At 41.2% G+C, this 14,906-nt stretch overlaps 1 protein-coding gene across 6 annotated transcripts in view; it reads right to left on the reverse strand.

Annotated features, from left to right (window-relative positions):
- abcc3 (ATP-binding cassette, sub-family C (CFTR/MRP), member 3) overlaps positions 1-14,906 on the reverse strand; it is a 59,233-nt gene extending 44,327 nt beyond the window's left edge. For 3 of the 6 annotated variants that reach the window (XM_055890388.1, XM_055890391.1, XM_055890390.1), the window contains exon 1: positions 14,618-14,906. In XM_055890388.1, coding sequence (XP_055746363.1) covers positions 14,618-14,653 — 36 coding nt within the window. In that variant the 5' untranslated portion in view covers positions 14,654-14,906. The remainder of the gene's footprint in view (positions 1-14,617) is intronic. The other 3 variants (XM_055890386.1, XM_055890387.1, XM_055890392.1) reach the window with 2 other exon arrangements.

Genomic DNA, 14,906 nt, shown 5'->3' on the forward strand with positions numbered 1-14,906 from the left:
ACGCCCTTCTGTCTGTCTACGACTGTTAGAAAAGCATGTTAGCCTGTCCACTTTGTTCTGATGTTGAAATCAGTTGCCAATTGAAAACAAGTTGCCAATTCCTTATACAATTGTGTTTTATGCTTATTGCACCTTTCTAAAACACAAACTAGACTGCTAGTATAACAGTATTTGGTTGAAATGCTGCTAGCGGTACGTGGTATCCCAATGCCCTGCGCGACAAACTGATCATTCATTTTCCAGAATCAATGTTCATAGATACTCTTGTTTTAGTAGTGTCTGCTCTGTGTGCAATTTGAAGAGTTGACACATAAAAGGATATCGTTGGAAAGGTTAACTTCTCCTCCATTACAGTAAAATAATGTCTCAATGTGTTTTGGTGTCCATTTGACCGATTCTGTTGGCCTAAACCTCAAATGCAAATAGCGAGTTGAAACCACTTGTCAGAGAGGAAGATGTGATCTCTCTCAACGTTGTTGGCGAGAGAGGCAGGGGCTTGGTGTGTGTGTAAACCATAGAGGAAGAGACGAAGACCTAAAAGAGCTCAAATCTGTCCAAAATATAAGGCCAATGCGATTCTATGGGCTTATTTTGTACGGAAGCTCATTGCCTGTCTTCCCACCTTTGGGACAAGGACTACCATTGTTAGGGAGAAGACGTGCATCTCGTCATTATATATAGATCTCTGCTTTCCAATGACATCATTAGTGCGCATCGTGACGATTTCTTCTACCAATTATGAGTAGGCATTGCCCACTAACTGCCTACTCATTGGTTGATGTCATTGGAATGGAAACACTTATCTTCCCTATCTTTTTTACTACAAAATATAGAAACGAGCCATTTTCACACGTCGATTTTGTGGTGGAGCTGGAGATGATGACATTAAAAACATTAGGAACACATTCCTAATATTGAGTTGCTCTCCTTTTTGCCCTCAGAACAACCTCAATTATTTGGGCATGGACTCTACAAGGTGTCAAAAGCGTTCCACAGGGATGCTGGCCCATGTTGACTCCAATGCTTCCCACAGTTGTGTCAAGTTGGCTCGATGGCCTTTGAGTGGTGGACACTTTCTTAATATTGAAAACTGTTGAGTGTGAAAAACCCAGTAGTGTTGCAGGTCTTGACACACGCAAACCGGTGAGCCTGGCACCTAATACCATACCCTGTTTAAAGGCACTTAAATCTCTTGTCTTGCCCATTCACACTCTGGATGTCACACATACACAATCCATGTCTCAATTGTGTCAAGGCTTAAAAATCCTTCTTTAACCTGTCTCCTACCCTTCATCTACACTGATTGAAGTGGATTTAACAAGTGACATCAATAAGCTTTCACCTGGATTCACCTGGTCAGTCTCATGCAAATAGCATGTTTTGTACACTCAGTGTATTTGTTTTGTTGGCATTGGAAGAAAGCATTGATCTGTCTGATATGTGTGTGATTGGGATCTGATATGAAGTACAGTAAAACGCTGCCTTGTTATCAGCATCTCTGTCTCAACTCAAGTTAAATGTGCCCCTTATGAGTTCCGTCACTCAGAGGGATTGTCTCTACAGCATCTAATGAACATTCAACATACGTTATGAACAATAGGCATATAATTACTTAGTATGATGTTGCATGAACATAATGATTGGTGTTTGAATGCCAGCTTGTATGCCAGCTGTATGTATGCCAGCTTGTCTGTACAGACTATACTCACTCTCCCCCTTCCATACATTATAACCAGATAGTATGTAATCGGAGGCGTTTTGTTAATCAGATGTGTTGTGTGGGGGTTCTGTAAGCCCTACCAGATGGTTAGCACTACACCGTAAACACTGACAACCCCGGGTCAGGTGGAGTTCACAGATTATGTTTTTCAGAGTTTAGAATCAAAGAATGTTGAAGCGTGTCTTTAAAGCTCACTTTTCTACTTAAAGTAGAACCCTCCAATGGATGTTGTACTCTGGTTACTTACAGAATTCATCTGAAGTCATCATCTGAAAAACTGGAAGTTTTCAATAATAATAAAGTAATCAAAGAAATGTGAATCATCTCTGAACGTTCACTTTTCTACTCGTGAGTACGTGGTGTTAGGGGCAACATTCTTTAGGCTGGATGTTATGAAATCGTCTGAGGTTGTAAAAAAATTAATTGTGCACGGCACCATCTGTTCTGTGTTAGACCAGAGAGCTCTCTGCTGGGGAAATGGGCTATTAACTACTGTACCGGGAGTTGCCCGTAGACACTGACCTAAGGTCAGTTTTACATTCCACCCCTTAATGGTTAAGGGTAAGACTTGGCTAGGGTAAATTGATCCTAGATCTACAGTTGAAGTCGAAAAATTACATACACTTAGGTTGGAGTCATTAAAACTCGTTTTTCAACCACTCTACAAATTTCTTGTTAACAAACTATAGTTTTGGCAAGTCGGTTAGGTCATCTACTTTGTGCATGACACAAGTAATTATCTAACAATTGTTTACATACAGTGAATTAATTATAAGTGAAATAATCTGTATCACAATTCCAGTGGGTCAGAAGTTCACATACACTAAGTTGACTGTGCATTTAAACATCTTGGAAAATTCCAGAAAATAAAAAAATAAAAAATAAAAATAAAAAATGTCTTTAGAAGCTTCTGATAGGCTAATTGATACCATTTGAGACCATTTGAGTCAGTTGGAGATGTACCTGTGGATGTACAGTGGGGCAAAAAAGTATTTAGTCAGCCACCAATTGTGCAAGTTCTCCCACTTAAAAAGATGAGAGAGGCCTGTAATTTTCATCATAGGTACACTTCAACTATGACAGACAAAATGAGAAAAGAAAATCCAGAAAATCACATTGTAGGATTTTTGGTCAATAACAAAAGTTTCTCAATACTTTGTTATATACCCTTTGTTGGCAATGACAGAGGTCAAACGTTTTCTGTAAGTCTTCACAAGGTTTTCACACACTGTTGCTGGTATTTTGGCCCATTCCTCCATGCAGATCTCCTCTAGCGCAGTGATGTTTTGGGGCTGTTGCTGGGCAACACGGACTTTCAACTCCCTCCAAAGATTTTCTATGGGGTTGAGATCTGGAGACTGGCTAGGCCACTCCAGGACCTTGAAATGCTTCTTACGGGCCTCCCGGGTGGCGCAGTGGTCTAGAGCAATGCATCGCAGTGCTAGCTGCGCCACCAGAGTCTCTGGGTTCGCGCCCAGGCTCTGTCGCAGCCGGCCGCGACCGGGAGGTCCGTGGGGCGACACACAATTGGCTTAGCGTCGTCCGGGTTAGGGAGGGTTTGGCCGGTAGGGATATCCTTGTCTCATCGCGCTCCAGCGACTCCTGTGGCGGGCCGGGCGCAGTGCGCGCTAACCAAGGGGGGCGGGTGCACGGTGTTTCCTCCGACACATTGGTGCGGCTGGCTTCCGGGTTGGAGGCGCGCTGTGTTAAGAAGCAGTGCGGCTTGGTTGGGTTGTGCTTCGGAGGACGCATGGCTTTCGACCTTCGTCTCTCCCGAGCCCGTACGTGAGTTGTAGCGATGAGGCAAGATAGTAATTACTAGCGATTGGATACCACGAAAATTGTGGAGAAAAGGGGATATTTTTTTTTTACAAAAAGTAAAAAAAAAAAAAATAAATGCTTCTTACGAAGCCACTCCTTCGTTGCCCGGGCGGTGTGTTTGGGATCATTGTCATGCTGAAAGACCCAGCCACGTTTCATCTCCAATGCCCTTGCTGATGGTAGGCTTTGTTACTTTGGTCCCAGCTCTCTGCAGGTCATTCACTAGGTCCCCCCGTGTGGTTCTGGGATTTTTGCTCACCGTTCTTGTGATTATTTTGACCCCACGGGGTGAGATCTTGCGTGGAGCCCCAGATCGAGGGAGATTATCAGTGGTCTTGTATGTCTTCCATTTCCTAATAATTGCTCCCATAGTTGATTTCTTCAAACCAAGCTGCTTACCTATTGCAGATTCAGTCTTCCCAGCCTGGTGCAGGTCTACAATTTTGTTTCTGGTGTCCTTTGACAGCTCTTTGGTCTTGGCCATAGTGGAGTTTGGAGTGTGACTGTTTGAGGTTGTGGACAGATGTCTTTTATACTGATAACAAGTTCAAACAGGTGCCATTAATACAGGTAACGAGTGGAGGACAGAGGAGCCTCTTAAAGAAGAAGTTACAGGTCTGTGAGAGCCAGAAATCTTGGTTGATTGTAGGTGACCAAATTCTTATTTTCCACCATAATTTGCAAATCAATTCATAAAAAATCCTACAATGTGATTTTATGGATTTTTTCCCCTCATTTTGTCTGTCATAGTTGAAGTGTACCTATGATGAAAATTACAGGCCTCTCTCATCTTTTTAAGTGGGAGAACTTGCACAATTGGTGGCTGATCAAAAGAAATCAAAAGAAATCAGCCAAGACCTCAGGAAAAAAATTGTAGACCTCCACAAGTCTGGTTCATCCTTGGGAGCAATTTCCAAACGCCTGAAGGTACCGCATTCATCTGTACAAACAATAGTATGCAAGTATAAACACCATGGGACCATGCAGCCGTCATACTGCTCAGGAAGCAGACGCGTTCTGTCTTCTAGAGATGAACGTACTTTGTGCGAAAAGTGCAAATCAATCACAGAACAACAGCAAAGGACCTTGTGAAGATTCTGGAGGAAACAGGTACAAAAGTATCTATATCCTCAACAAAGCTCCACCAACTCAAGGTCATGGAGAGAATTCTGTTGGAAGAATGTTATACGTTTCTTCATAACACCTAAACTGAAATCAAAACAGACTGGCTCGCCACACCCTTGTTGGAGAGAATGCGGTCTATTGAGGGCGGACCACTCTCATATCTTTTGGTCCTGCCCCGCAATCAAAACTTACTGGGGAGAATTAAGATCTAACATTGGAAAAATAATGGGATTTGACATAGAACAAACATTAATTTCTTTGTACTTGGGTGAAATACCTGATAACTTGCACAATAGAGAAAAGTACCTCTTGAAGGTCCTACTGGCAGCCAGTAAAAAGGCTATCACTAGGAAATGGCTACAAAAAGACCCTCCCACAGTGACACAATGGATAGACATTGTAGAAGAAATACACCACATGGAGCGTATGACCTTTGCTTTAAGAACTCAACAGGAGAGAGGTCAGGAATACTGGGAGAAATGGGTTTTGTACTTGGAAAAGGTCTAATTCAAAGATGCCAATGTAACTAATATGATGATGAAGGTATGAAGTGAACTGTAACTGCCAGATCTTTTTTGTTATTTTATTTTACTTTATTTGTACTTTCTTTGTGTTCCTACAATAAAAACAAAGTATAATTCTTTTTCTTTTTTTAAGTATCTATATCCACAGTAAAACGAGTCCTATATCGACATAACCTGAAAGGCACCTCAGCAAGGAAGAAGCAACTGCTCCAAAACCACCATAAAAAAGCCAGACTACGGTTTGCAACTGCACATGGGGACAAAGATTGTACTTTTTGGAGAAATGTCCTCTCGTCTGATGAAACAAATAGAAGTTTGGCCATAATGACCATCATTATGTTTGGAGTAAAAAAGGGGAGGCTTGCAAGCCGAAGAACACCATACCAACCGTGAAGCACGGGAGTGGCAGCATCATGTTGTGGGGTTGCTTTGCTGCAGGAGGGACTGGTGCACTTCACAAAATAGATGGCATCATGGGGGAGGAAAAGTATGTGGATATATTGAAGCAATATCTCAAGACATCTTTAGTTTATTAATTCGACCATTTAAAAAAAATGTCAGGAAGTTAAAGCTTGGTCGCAAATGGTTCTTCCAAATGAACATTGACCCCAAGCATACTTCCAAAGTTGTGGCAAAATGGCTTAAGGACAACAAAGTCAAGGTATTGGAGTGGCCATCCCAAGCCCTGCCCTCAATCCTATAGAAAATTTGTGGGCAGAACTGAAAAAGCGTGTGAGAGCAAGGAGGCCTACAAACCTGACTCGGTTACACCAGATCTGTCAGTAGGAATGGGCCAAAATTCACCCAACTTATTGTGGGAAGCGTGTGGAAGGCTACCCAAAAGGTTTGACCCAGGTTAAACAATTTAAAGGCAATGCTACTAAATATTAATTGAGTGTAATGTAAACTTCTGACCCACTGGGAATGTGATGAAAGAAATAAAAGCTGAAATAAATCATTCTCTCTACTATTATTCTGACATTTCACATTCTTAAAATAAAAGTGGTGATCCTAACTGACCTAAGACAGGGAATTTTTACTCTGATTAAATGTCAGGAATTGTGAAAAACTGAGTTTAAATGTATTTGGCTAAGGTGTAAGTAAACTTCCGACTTCAACTGTATGTCTAAGGAGGACCACTATACATAGGCCCTGATAAAATAGAGGAAGTTGCCCGTCGCCATGCTGGCTGTTTGTATGGTTTGGGTCTGAGAGCTGGCTGCAGGCATACAGTAGGGGCCGGGTAGAAGAGGCATAACTGCTAGAAGGGCAATTAGAGTTAGACTTAGGGTTAGGGAAAATAGAATTTTGAATAGGAAACAACTGTTTGGTCCCCACAAGGATAGTAAAACGTATGTATGCGTGCTTCATATGTATTTTCATGAGAAGATGACCCAGTGAAACTGTGGTCATTCTGGAGGTATGAGTATGACTGTAACGTCAGCAAATCTAATTTCCTGATGTTTTTCCAGATCAGCAGAATCTCAAGAGTTCAGAAAACGTTGCTATTGACGAAAGAAAATAAGCCACGGCGAGGAAGTGTAAACTGAGGGTGTAAAAAATGTACATTTCAGAAACAGCAAGACTGGAAAGTCGACATTTCTCAACAATAGAAAATAAATGTGAAAATATAATTATAGACAAGATTAGCGTTTGGACATCATCAAAGGAAAAATAGCACACTTACATGACATACAGTGACTGAATGATAATACGATCCGTCCATAGGGGGAAGGTTAGGAGCAGGGAGCTGGCAGTTATTAGATGAGTCATTGAGCTAATCAGCACAGGGCTGATTTCCTTTCTAGAAAACATCCTTTGTTAGTTTATTTTCAGTGCTTTGTCTCCCAAGACAGAAACGATGAATGAATGAATGAAAATAACACAAATAAAATATAGACGTGAGCAACATTAACAGGGTCCTAACAATAGAAATAGTACCTCTTGGTCCCCCATTGTGTAATAAAGGCCAGGTTAACTGGACACACTGTCGTGGCAGAATCAGATTTAGCTAAGTAACATAGATAGATAAGATGCTATTTTCATCATATGCTTGTGAGATACTTGTCATTAGAATGGTGCCCTTTGGAATATAGGGTTGGCAGTGCATTTTCCCCTTCTGTGATAGGGCTTAGTAACTTGGGGCCAGAGGGGAGAGGTGAGGCTTGTCTTCATAAGTCAATGTATCTGTAACTATTCTTAAATCATGTGACGGGATGGCGTTATTAATGCGGAACCAGTTAGTTATCTCATACAATGTCTGTACGCCAGTCACTCCCTACTTTTCTCATTGGGGGAAGGAGTTTGGCAGTGTTTGGAACCATTGTATTTCCCCTCTGAGGTTGCCCTTATCTTGACCTAGTATTTGACCTAAGAGGCTCACTGTCTGATTTTGAGTTTGTCCAGGTTTGGGAGTATCTAGAAATGACAATTGATATATGCCATTGGATGAGGTAATGTTTTGGTAGACAGTGAAGTATCAAGCACGAGATTGAAACCTTGTCTTGAGAGATCAAACTGAACAATGATTTATAGCTGATGCCGTCTAGCGATAGGATACTCCTCTTTCGGGCAATGGATTCTTTGTAAGTTGAGAGGGGTGTATCTTGGCTATAAATGAAACTAAGAATTGTTTCATAAGCACTCTCAGAAAATTCATTTATAGACACTGAATTGATCTGAGAGTCAAAAAAGGGCTTTGGTGAAGCTTGTATATATATTAAAGATGGAATATATATAATTTAACTCTGACTTGTGTGTGGTTGGCTCTCTCTCTGTCTCTCTTTATTGAGTAATACAGGAAATTACCATGACAACACCCATGGATGTTTCACTGGTCATTAATTAACCAAAGAAACATCTATGGTGTACTCTACATGACAAGATGTATACTTGACAAAATATTTTCATCAAAGTAAGGTGAACATTTGCAAAAAAATCAACAAATGACCAATTAAAACATCCATGGTGTACTCTTCGGGCCGGTTTCCTGGACATAGATTAAGCCTCTATTTATGGACTAAAAGCCATGCTCCATGGTGTCTGAGAAACTGGCCCTTCATGACACAATATATATTTAATAACTCAACAACCACAAATTGCCAGTCAGGACTGAATAAGTGGGTCACTTTAGAATTACAAAAGATTACAGTAAGATTGCGGTTATACATAATCTCAATTGACCAGCAGTCTTTCTATACCTGATGAAATGGATGAGTGTTGTAGAAAGAAGGTAAATGTAATATTATTTGCTGCTCAGAAAACTATTTCCCTTAATTAAATACATTACAAAGTTAATGGAGCTGAAACATACATATATATGTGTGTAAAATAAAATGTGACTGCATTGGGCCTTTAATTACAATACGAGTGAAATTGTTATCCATCCAAAAATGTTTTATTAAGTATGGATGTTGTGAACTACTTTTTCAAAGTTACTAGTAAACTGTATTTTTCTTAAGGGTAACTTTAGTGCAGCTTAACTTATTCCATTGTGAAGTAATTGGTAGCTTGGTAAATTATATTTTCAGAAAAGCTCCCTAACACTTGTGTTAAAAAGCAGATGTTCTGTGTTGGAATCAGGGTTTCCGTGAGTCAGTAATAGCCGTCTTTTGGCCTCCAAAAAAATAGAGAAGTCAGATTTCCGAGTTCCCAGTTGTTCTGAACACGGCATCTAACTGCAATGGAAGGCAGGCTTCAGCAACAGAACACTTTGCAATGAGCTGGAGGCAGTATGCATTTTGAAACGCATAATTCATTGTTTGAAACCTGGACGTTTTAATACATACGAGGCCTTACCTTGCTTCAAAGTTGCCTATTAGATCTCCTCTCTTTCTACATTTCTAATGAATATTTTCATCTCGGTCACATGAAACCGCTCGCATGAGCAGTGCCCTTTTGACAACAGTGTTTTCCCGCTGACTGCATTATGGAATGAACATTTGTACGTAGCCTACTGCCTTGTGCACATTGCTGAGCTTATAATATGAAGAAATAATCATTTATCAACATTGGAAGCTAAACTTTCTCATCTGTTGCATCAGACTCTGCTTTTGAACTTTAAAAAGAAAATGTAGCCTAGGCCTACTAGTTTTATGAAAGTGTGATCTATCGTCCCACAACTGTCCCAGAGTCTGTTCGGAATAGGCCATTTCTTTTTTGACAAGCTGATCCATAGGACTTTTTTACATTAGTAGATTGACATAGGCTAGTGATTTTTCTATTTGTTACTTGTCTTGTTGGCTGATGAAAAGTAACTGTGCACAGTTATTCTAACATGTTCACCACTGGTTGGTCACCCTAATCATTCATTCCTTTACACTTGTGTGTATAAGGTAGTTGTGAAATTGTTAGATTACTTGTTAGATATTACTGCACGGTCAGAACTAGAAGCACAAGCATTTCGCTACACTCACATTAACATCTGCTAACCATGTGTATGTGACCAATAAAATTTGATTTGATTAGGTTACACACCCAATGCATATCTGTCAGGTAAATTTCTCAAATTTCCGGTAAATTAAAATGTTGCCAGTCAAAACCCTGGTTGGAATGGTGTGGGCGTATACCGGTCATTAAAAATATTAACGTGAGTTTAACGCTGATTGGCCAGACATCCTCTTCTGAAGAAATAGAAAACATTTTTTAACAGTATGTTTGATATACAAGTTTGAGATGGGTTTTTAAAAACGTTTTTCCCTCAAATACAAGTATAGGATGAGTCAACAACATTATCTGGGTATGAGTTAACAAAATATGAACTTTTAAAAGTGAGATTTTCACTGGACAGTTACTTTAAGGCTCACAATTTTACAAATTGTGAGATGAGTGAACCAAAGGATTAGCTTTACCGCATGTCAACAGTACACCTGTTGCAGCATATAGGGAATTAAAGTGATGAAAAACTGAAACCATACTACGTAGCTGTAAAATTAAGCTGTAGGTGTGGAGTTACACGCTGTCCTCCTGTGTCAAAGACATTACTGTAATCCTTCCTAGCCTACAAGCCTAAAACCACCTTGAACTCGTTTCAAATTAGGCCTTAGCAGCCACTACTGCACTGTACTAAAGCCCTTCAGATCTCCCTCTCACACACATGCACTCTATTTATCTTTCGCTCCTCTCCGTCTGTTCTCATAGCATAAGGTTTCTTAAGAACTAGGTTAGTCTACTGAATAAAGGAGGAGGTAACATACTGTATATTGACTTTACACACACACACTCAGAGAAAGAGAGAGAGAGAGAACAGGAGAGTGGGGGGAGAGAAAGAGACAGAAATTCTCTGGTCAGACATCATACTTGTTCGTTTGCTGAGAACATCATTGGTATGATGAGCACATGCCACATGCTACACACTCTGCAGGACTCCATCTAAGATCTGAGATCGATAGAGAACGAGAGCAGAGAAAGCCGAGGGAAGGAAGGTGAGAAGGGGAGGAGTGCAGGACAGGGAGAACCTTATATGCCCTGTGTGCTTCTGTGTTAATAATCTAACACCTCAAACACACCTACAGCGTTATTGGGCAAAACGGTACACAGCATCATTTGGATATGTGTGCAAAAAAAGTTTAACATTCACCTTCTGCTACCATTTCTGTCAAGCCGTCTACGCATACAATTTGACGCATAGCTTTGATTTATCCATTCTGAAAGTATTCAGACTCCTTGACTCTTCCACATTTTGTTACATTACAGCCTTATTCTAAAATTGATTAAATTGTTTGTTTTCCTCATCAAATCACCACACAATACCCCACAATGACAAAGCAAAAACAGGTTTAGAAATGTTGGCAAATATATAAAAATAAATCACATTTACAAAAGTATTCAGACCATTTACTCAGTACTTTGTTGAAGAACCTTTGGCAGCGATTACAGCCTCGTGTCTTCTTGGGTATGAAGCAACAAGCTTGGCACACCTGCATTTGGGGAGTTTCTCCCATTCTTCTCTGTAGATCCTCTCAAGCGCTGTCCGGTTGAATGGGGAGCGTCGCTGCACAGATATTTTCAGGTCTCTCCAGAGATGTTCAATCGTGTTCAAGTCCAGGCTCTGGCTGGGCCACTCAAGAACATTCAGGGACTTGTCCCCAAAGCTGCTCCTGCGCCGTCTTGGCTGTGTGCTTAGGGTCGTTGTCCTGTTGGAAGGTGAACCTTCACCCCAGTCTGAGGTGCTGAGCGCTCTGGAGCAGGTTTTCATCAAGGATCTCTCTGTACTTTGCTCCGTCCATCTTTCCCTCGATCCTGACTAGTCTCCCAGTCCCTGCCGCTGAAAAACATCCCCACAGCATGATGCTGCCACCACCATGCTTCACCATAGGGATGGTGCCAGGTTTCCTCTAGATGCTCAGGCCAAAGAGGCCATTCAGGCCAAAGAGTTCAATCTTGGTTTCATCAGACCAGAGAATCTTGCTTCTCATGGTCTGAGAGTCCTTTAAGTGCCCTTTGGCAAACTCCAAGCGGGCTTTCATGTGCCATTTACTGAGGAGTGGCTATCGAAGGCCCTTCTCCCGATTGCTCAGTTTGACTGGGCGGCCAGCTTCAGCTCGAGTCTTGGTGGGTTCAAACTTCTTCCATTTAAGAATGATGGAGGCCACTGTGTTCTTGGGGACTTTCAATGCTGCAGACATTTTTTGGTACACTTCCCCAGATCTGTGCCTTGACATAATCCTGTCTCTGAGCTCTACGGACAATTTTCTTCGACCTCATGGCTTGGTTTTTACTCTGACTTGCACTGTCAGGTGTGCCTTTCCAAATCATGTCCAATTAACTGGAGTCCACCTGTGGAAAATTCAATCAAGTTGTAGAAACATCTCAAGGATGATCAATGGGAACAGGATGTGCCTGAGCTCATTTCGAGTAATGTAGCAAAGGGTGTGAATACATATGTAAATAAAGTATGTTTTTTATTTTTAATACATTTGCAAAAATATATTTACCTGTTTTATTTGTAATTATGAGGTATTGTGTGTAGATTGATGAGGGGGGAAAACAATTGAATCCATTTTAGAACAAGGCTGTAAAGTAACAAAATGGGGAAAAGTGAAGGTGTCTGAATACTTCCTGAATGCACCACACTGAACGCTCTGCAATGCTGCAAGGCAAACGCAGCGTTCCTTTGGAAATGAATGTACATCTGGTGTACTTAAACGCAATGATGCTGTAGGTGTGATCGAGGCCGAAATCATGTTCTCTAAATCCCTCTCTCTCACTTCCCAGCCAACCCCATCCCCCTTTCACTCTCCTTTCACTCTCCTCTCCTTCTCCCTGTCCGTCAATTCAATTCAAGGGCTTTATTGGCATGTTAACATTGCCAAAACAAGTGAAGTAGATAATAAACAAAAGTCTGTCTCTAACCCAGCTGAGGGGTATAATGAATGGAGTTGTGTGAAAGAGGCAATCAAGGTATTTCTAAACGGCCTTTTGAGAGCATTCCCAATATAAGCAAAAACTGTCCCTCAGCACAGTAGCAGCATATAGCCAGCAGCATACCACCCTGCATACCACTGCTGGCTTGCTTCTGAAGCTAAGCAGGGTTGGTTCTGGTCAGTCCCTGGATGGGAGACCAGATGCTGCTGGAAGTGGTGTTGGAGGGCCAGTAGGAGGCACTCTTTCCTCTGGTCTAAAAAATATCCCAATGCCCCAGGGCAGTGATTGGGGACACTGTCCTGTATAGGGTGCCGTCTTTCGGATGGGACGTTAAACGGGTGTCCTGACTCTCTGAGGTCATTAAAGATCCCATGGCACTTATCGTAAGAGTAGGGGTGTTAACCCCGGTGTCCTGGCTAAATTCCCAATCTGGCCCTCAAACCATCATGGTCACCTAATAATCCCCAGTTTACAATTGGCTCATTCATCCCCCTCCTCTCCCCTGTAACTATTCCCCAGGTCGTTGCTGCAAATGAGAACGTGTTCTCAGTCAACTTACCTGGTCAAATAAATAAAAATAAAAGTAGTCCAAGAAATGTCAATGCCACTATCTGTCAGACACACACAGACCAATAAAGAGTCTAAATAGGCTGGGTGTATTTAGCTTGAACTAGTTGAACTTGTAAGGTACAGTATTAGAGTCCTAACCTTGACTGAGACCTCTAAAGTCAACAATCTCTGGACCAGAAATGTGTTCTCCTGTTGACTTTGGGGAGCAGAACACTGGCAACCAACTGCCAAGACCCAAAATATTTTAAGGAACCAAATGTAAGGCGGGTCCTTGAATGTGAAGATCTGTCAGTGATGTGTTGCTCTCATACCATGAGAGCTAGACCCTGAGTCCAGGGGGATTACAAGGCATTTTTCAGTAACCTAGACCAAGCAAAGGCAGGCAGCACAAACACTTGAGGTCTTCTTCTCTCTTGACCTCATAACCAAAGCGTTTTTGTGGAATAAGCACCAGAGTGAGGGAAATCAGGTGCCTAGTCTCATACCAAAACAGACAAGCACAATTGACCTATATTGTGCTCATGCGCTGTGAACTTTAAAAAGGTCAGGTTGACTGAGGTCACTGTGTGGTTTCACACAGAGATTAATTGATTTAAAAGGGTAGGTTACATGTTCATCAACATTGTAACAATTACGTTTTGATATTACGCTTTTTGGACCGCTCTGGACAGGCCTTGATATGGACCTAACATAGACATCTATAATTGGTCCAAATATGTTTGGTTCAAATTTGGTCTTGTTTGGGGGCAAATCCAATTTAAATAATACTCAGTGTGCTTTGCAAGTGTTCATTTTTACATTTTGGTCATTTAGCAGACGCTTTTATTCAGACTGATTTACAGTCAGTGGATTTAACTGGTAGACAAACAACTACATAGGATGTAAAACATTTCTGTAACCATTACTGAAAATGTTGTTGTAGTTAGTGTTCTGTTTGCCAGCAAACTTGGAACATTAACTCAATTTGGCTATTTAAATAGGAAATAAAACTGTTGAATGTGGAATAATGCTCTCTTCATTGACATGAACATTACAGTGAAATTATTACTGTTGAAATTTGGCCCTAGAAACAACGACCAAAGCAAATGTCTTCTCAATGTCTGCAAAATACGTATTTTCAACAAATTTTCAAAATACTTTTGCTTAGTAGGTGGGCTCCAGGTTGAGTTTATGAAAGCATCCAGGACCGACTATTTATTTCCTTGTCTTATAATATCTATTTTTTCAGCTGCGCTCGTTGTCATGTTTAAATCGCCAACGCAGGGGTATTATACTCTAACTTTAGGCTAAAAACCCAAGAACCATGAAACGTTGCTAGAAGTCAACTATATAAAGGGGTTGTTAAAGCGAAACAAATATTCTTATATCTGAGGTGAGGAACACAGAGTAAACATTGTGGCCAAGGCAATGGCCTTGTTTCAGATCCTTGTGATATGCACGAGGTGATCACAACCGCGAACTCAACTGACTGCCACCGACAAGCCCTACTTACCCAGAACGGGAGCTTTGGTCCGCATAAGCGCTCCATGTCCACGGGGCTTCGGTACAACGAACGAATGATGCTTTTCCCGGCGTTAACAGGTCGCTCCCTCTCTTTTACCTTATTTTGTTATTGCACATACAGAGACTTTCAACAAACACACTAGTGGAGCTCGTAGTTGATTTAATCTGGATTAGTAGTTTGTCCCTGCTTTCGAAGAACCCTCCTCTCTCTCCTCTTCTGCCTCCAGAGAGTTGTAAGAGAGAGAAAAATCATAAGGAGGTTGTTATGATGATATGAC

This window comes from Salvelinus fontinalis, chromosome 30, assembly GCF_029448725.1.
Source record: "Salvelinus fontinalis isolate EN_2023a chromosome 30, ASM2944872v1, whole genome shotgun sequence".
NCBI lineage: Eukaryota > Metazoa > Chordata > Actinopteri > Salmoniformes > Salmonidae > Salvelinus > Salvelinus fontinalis.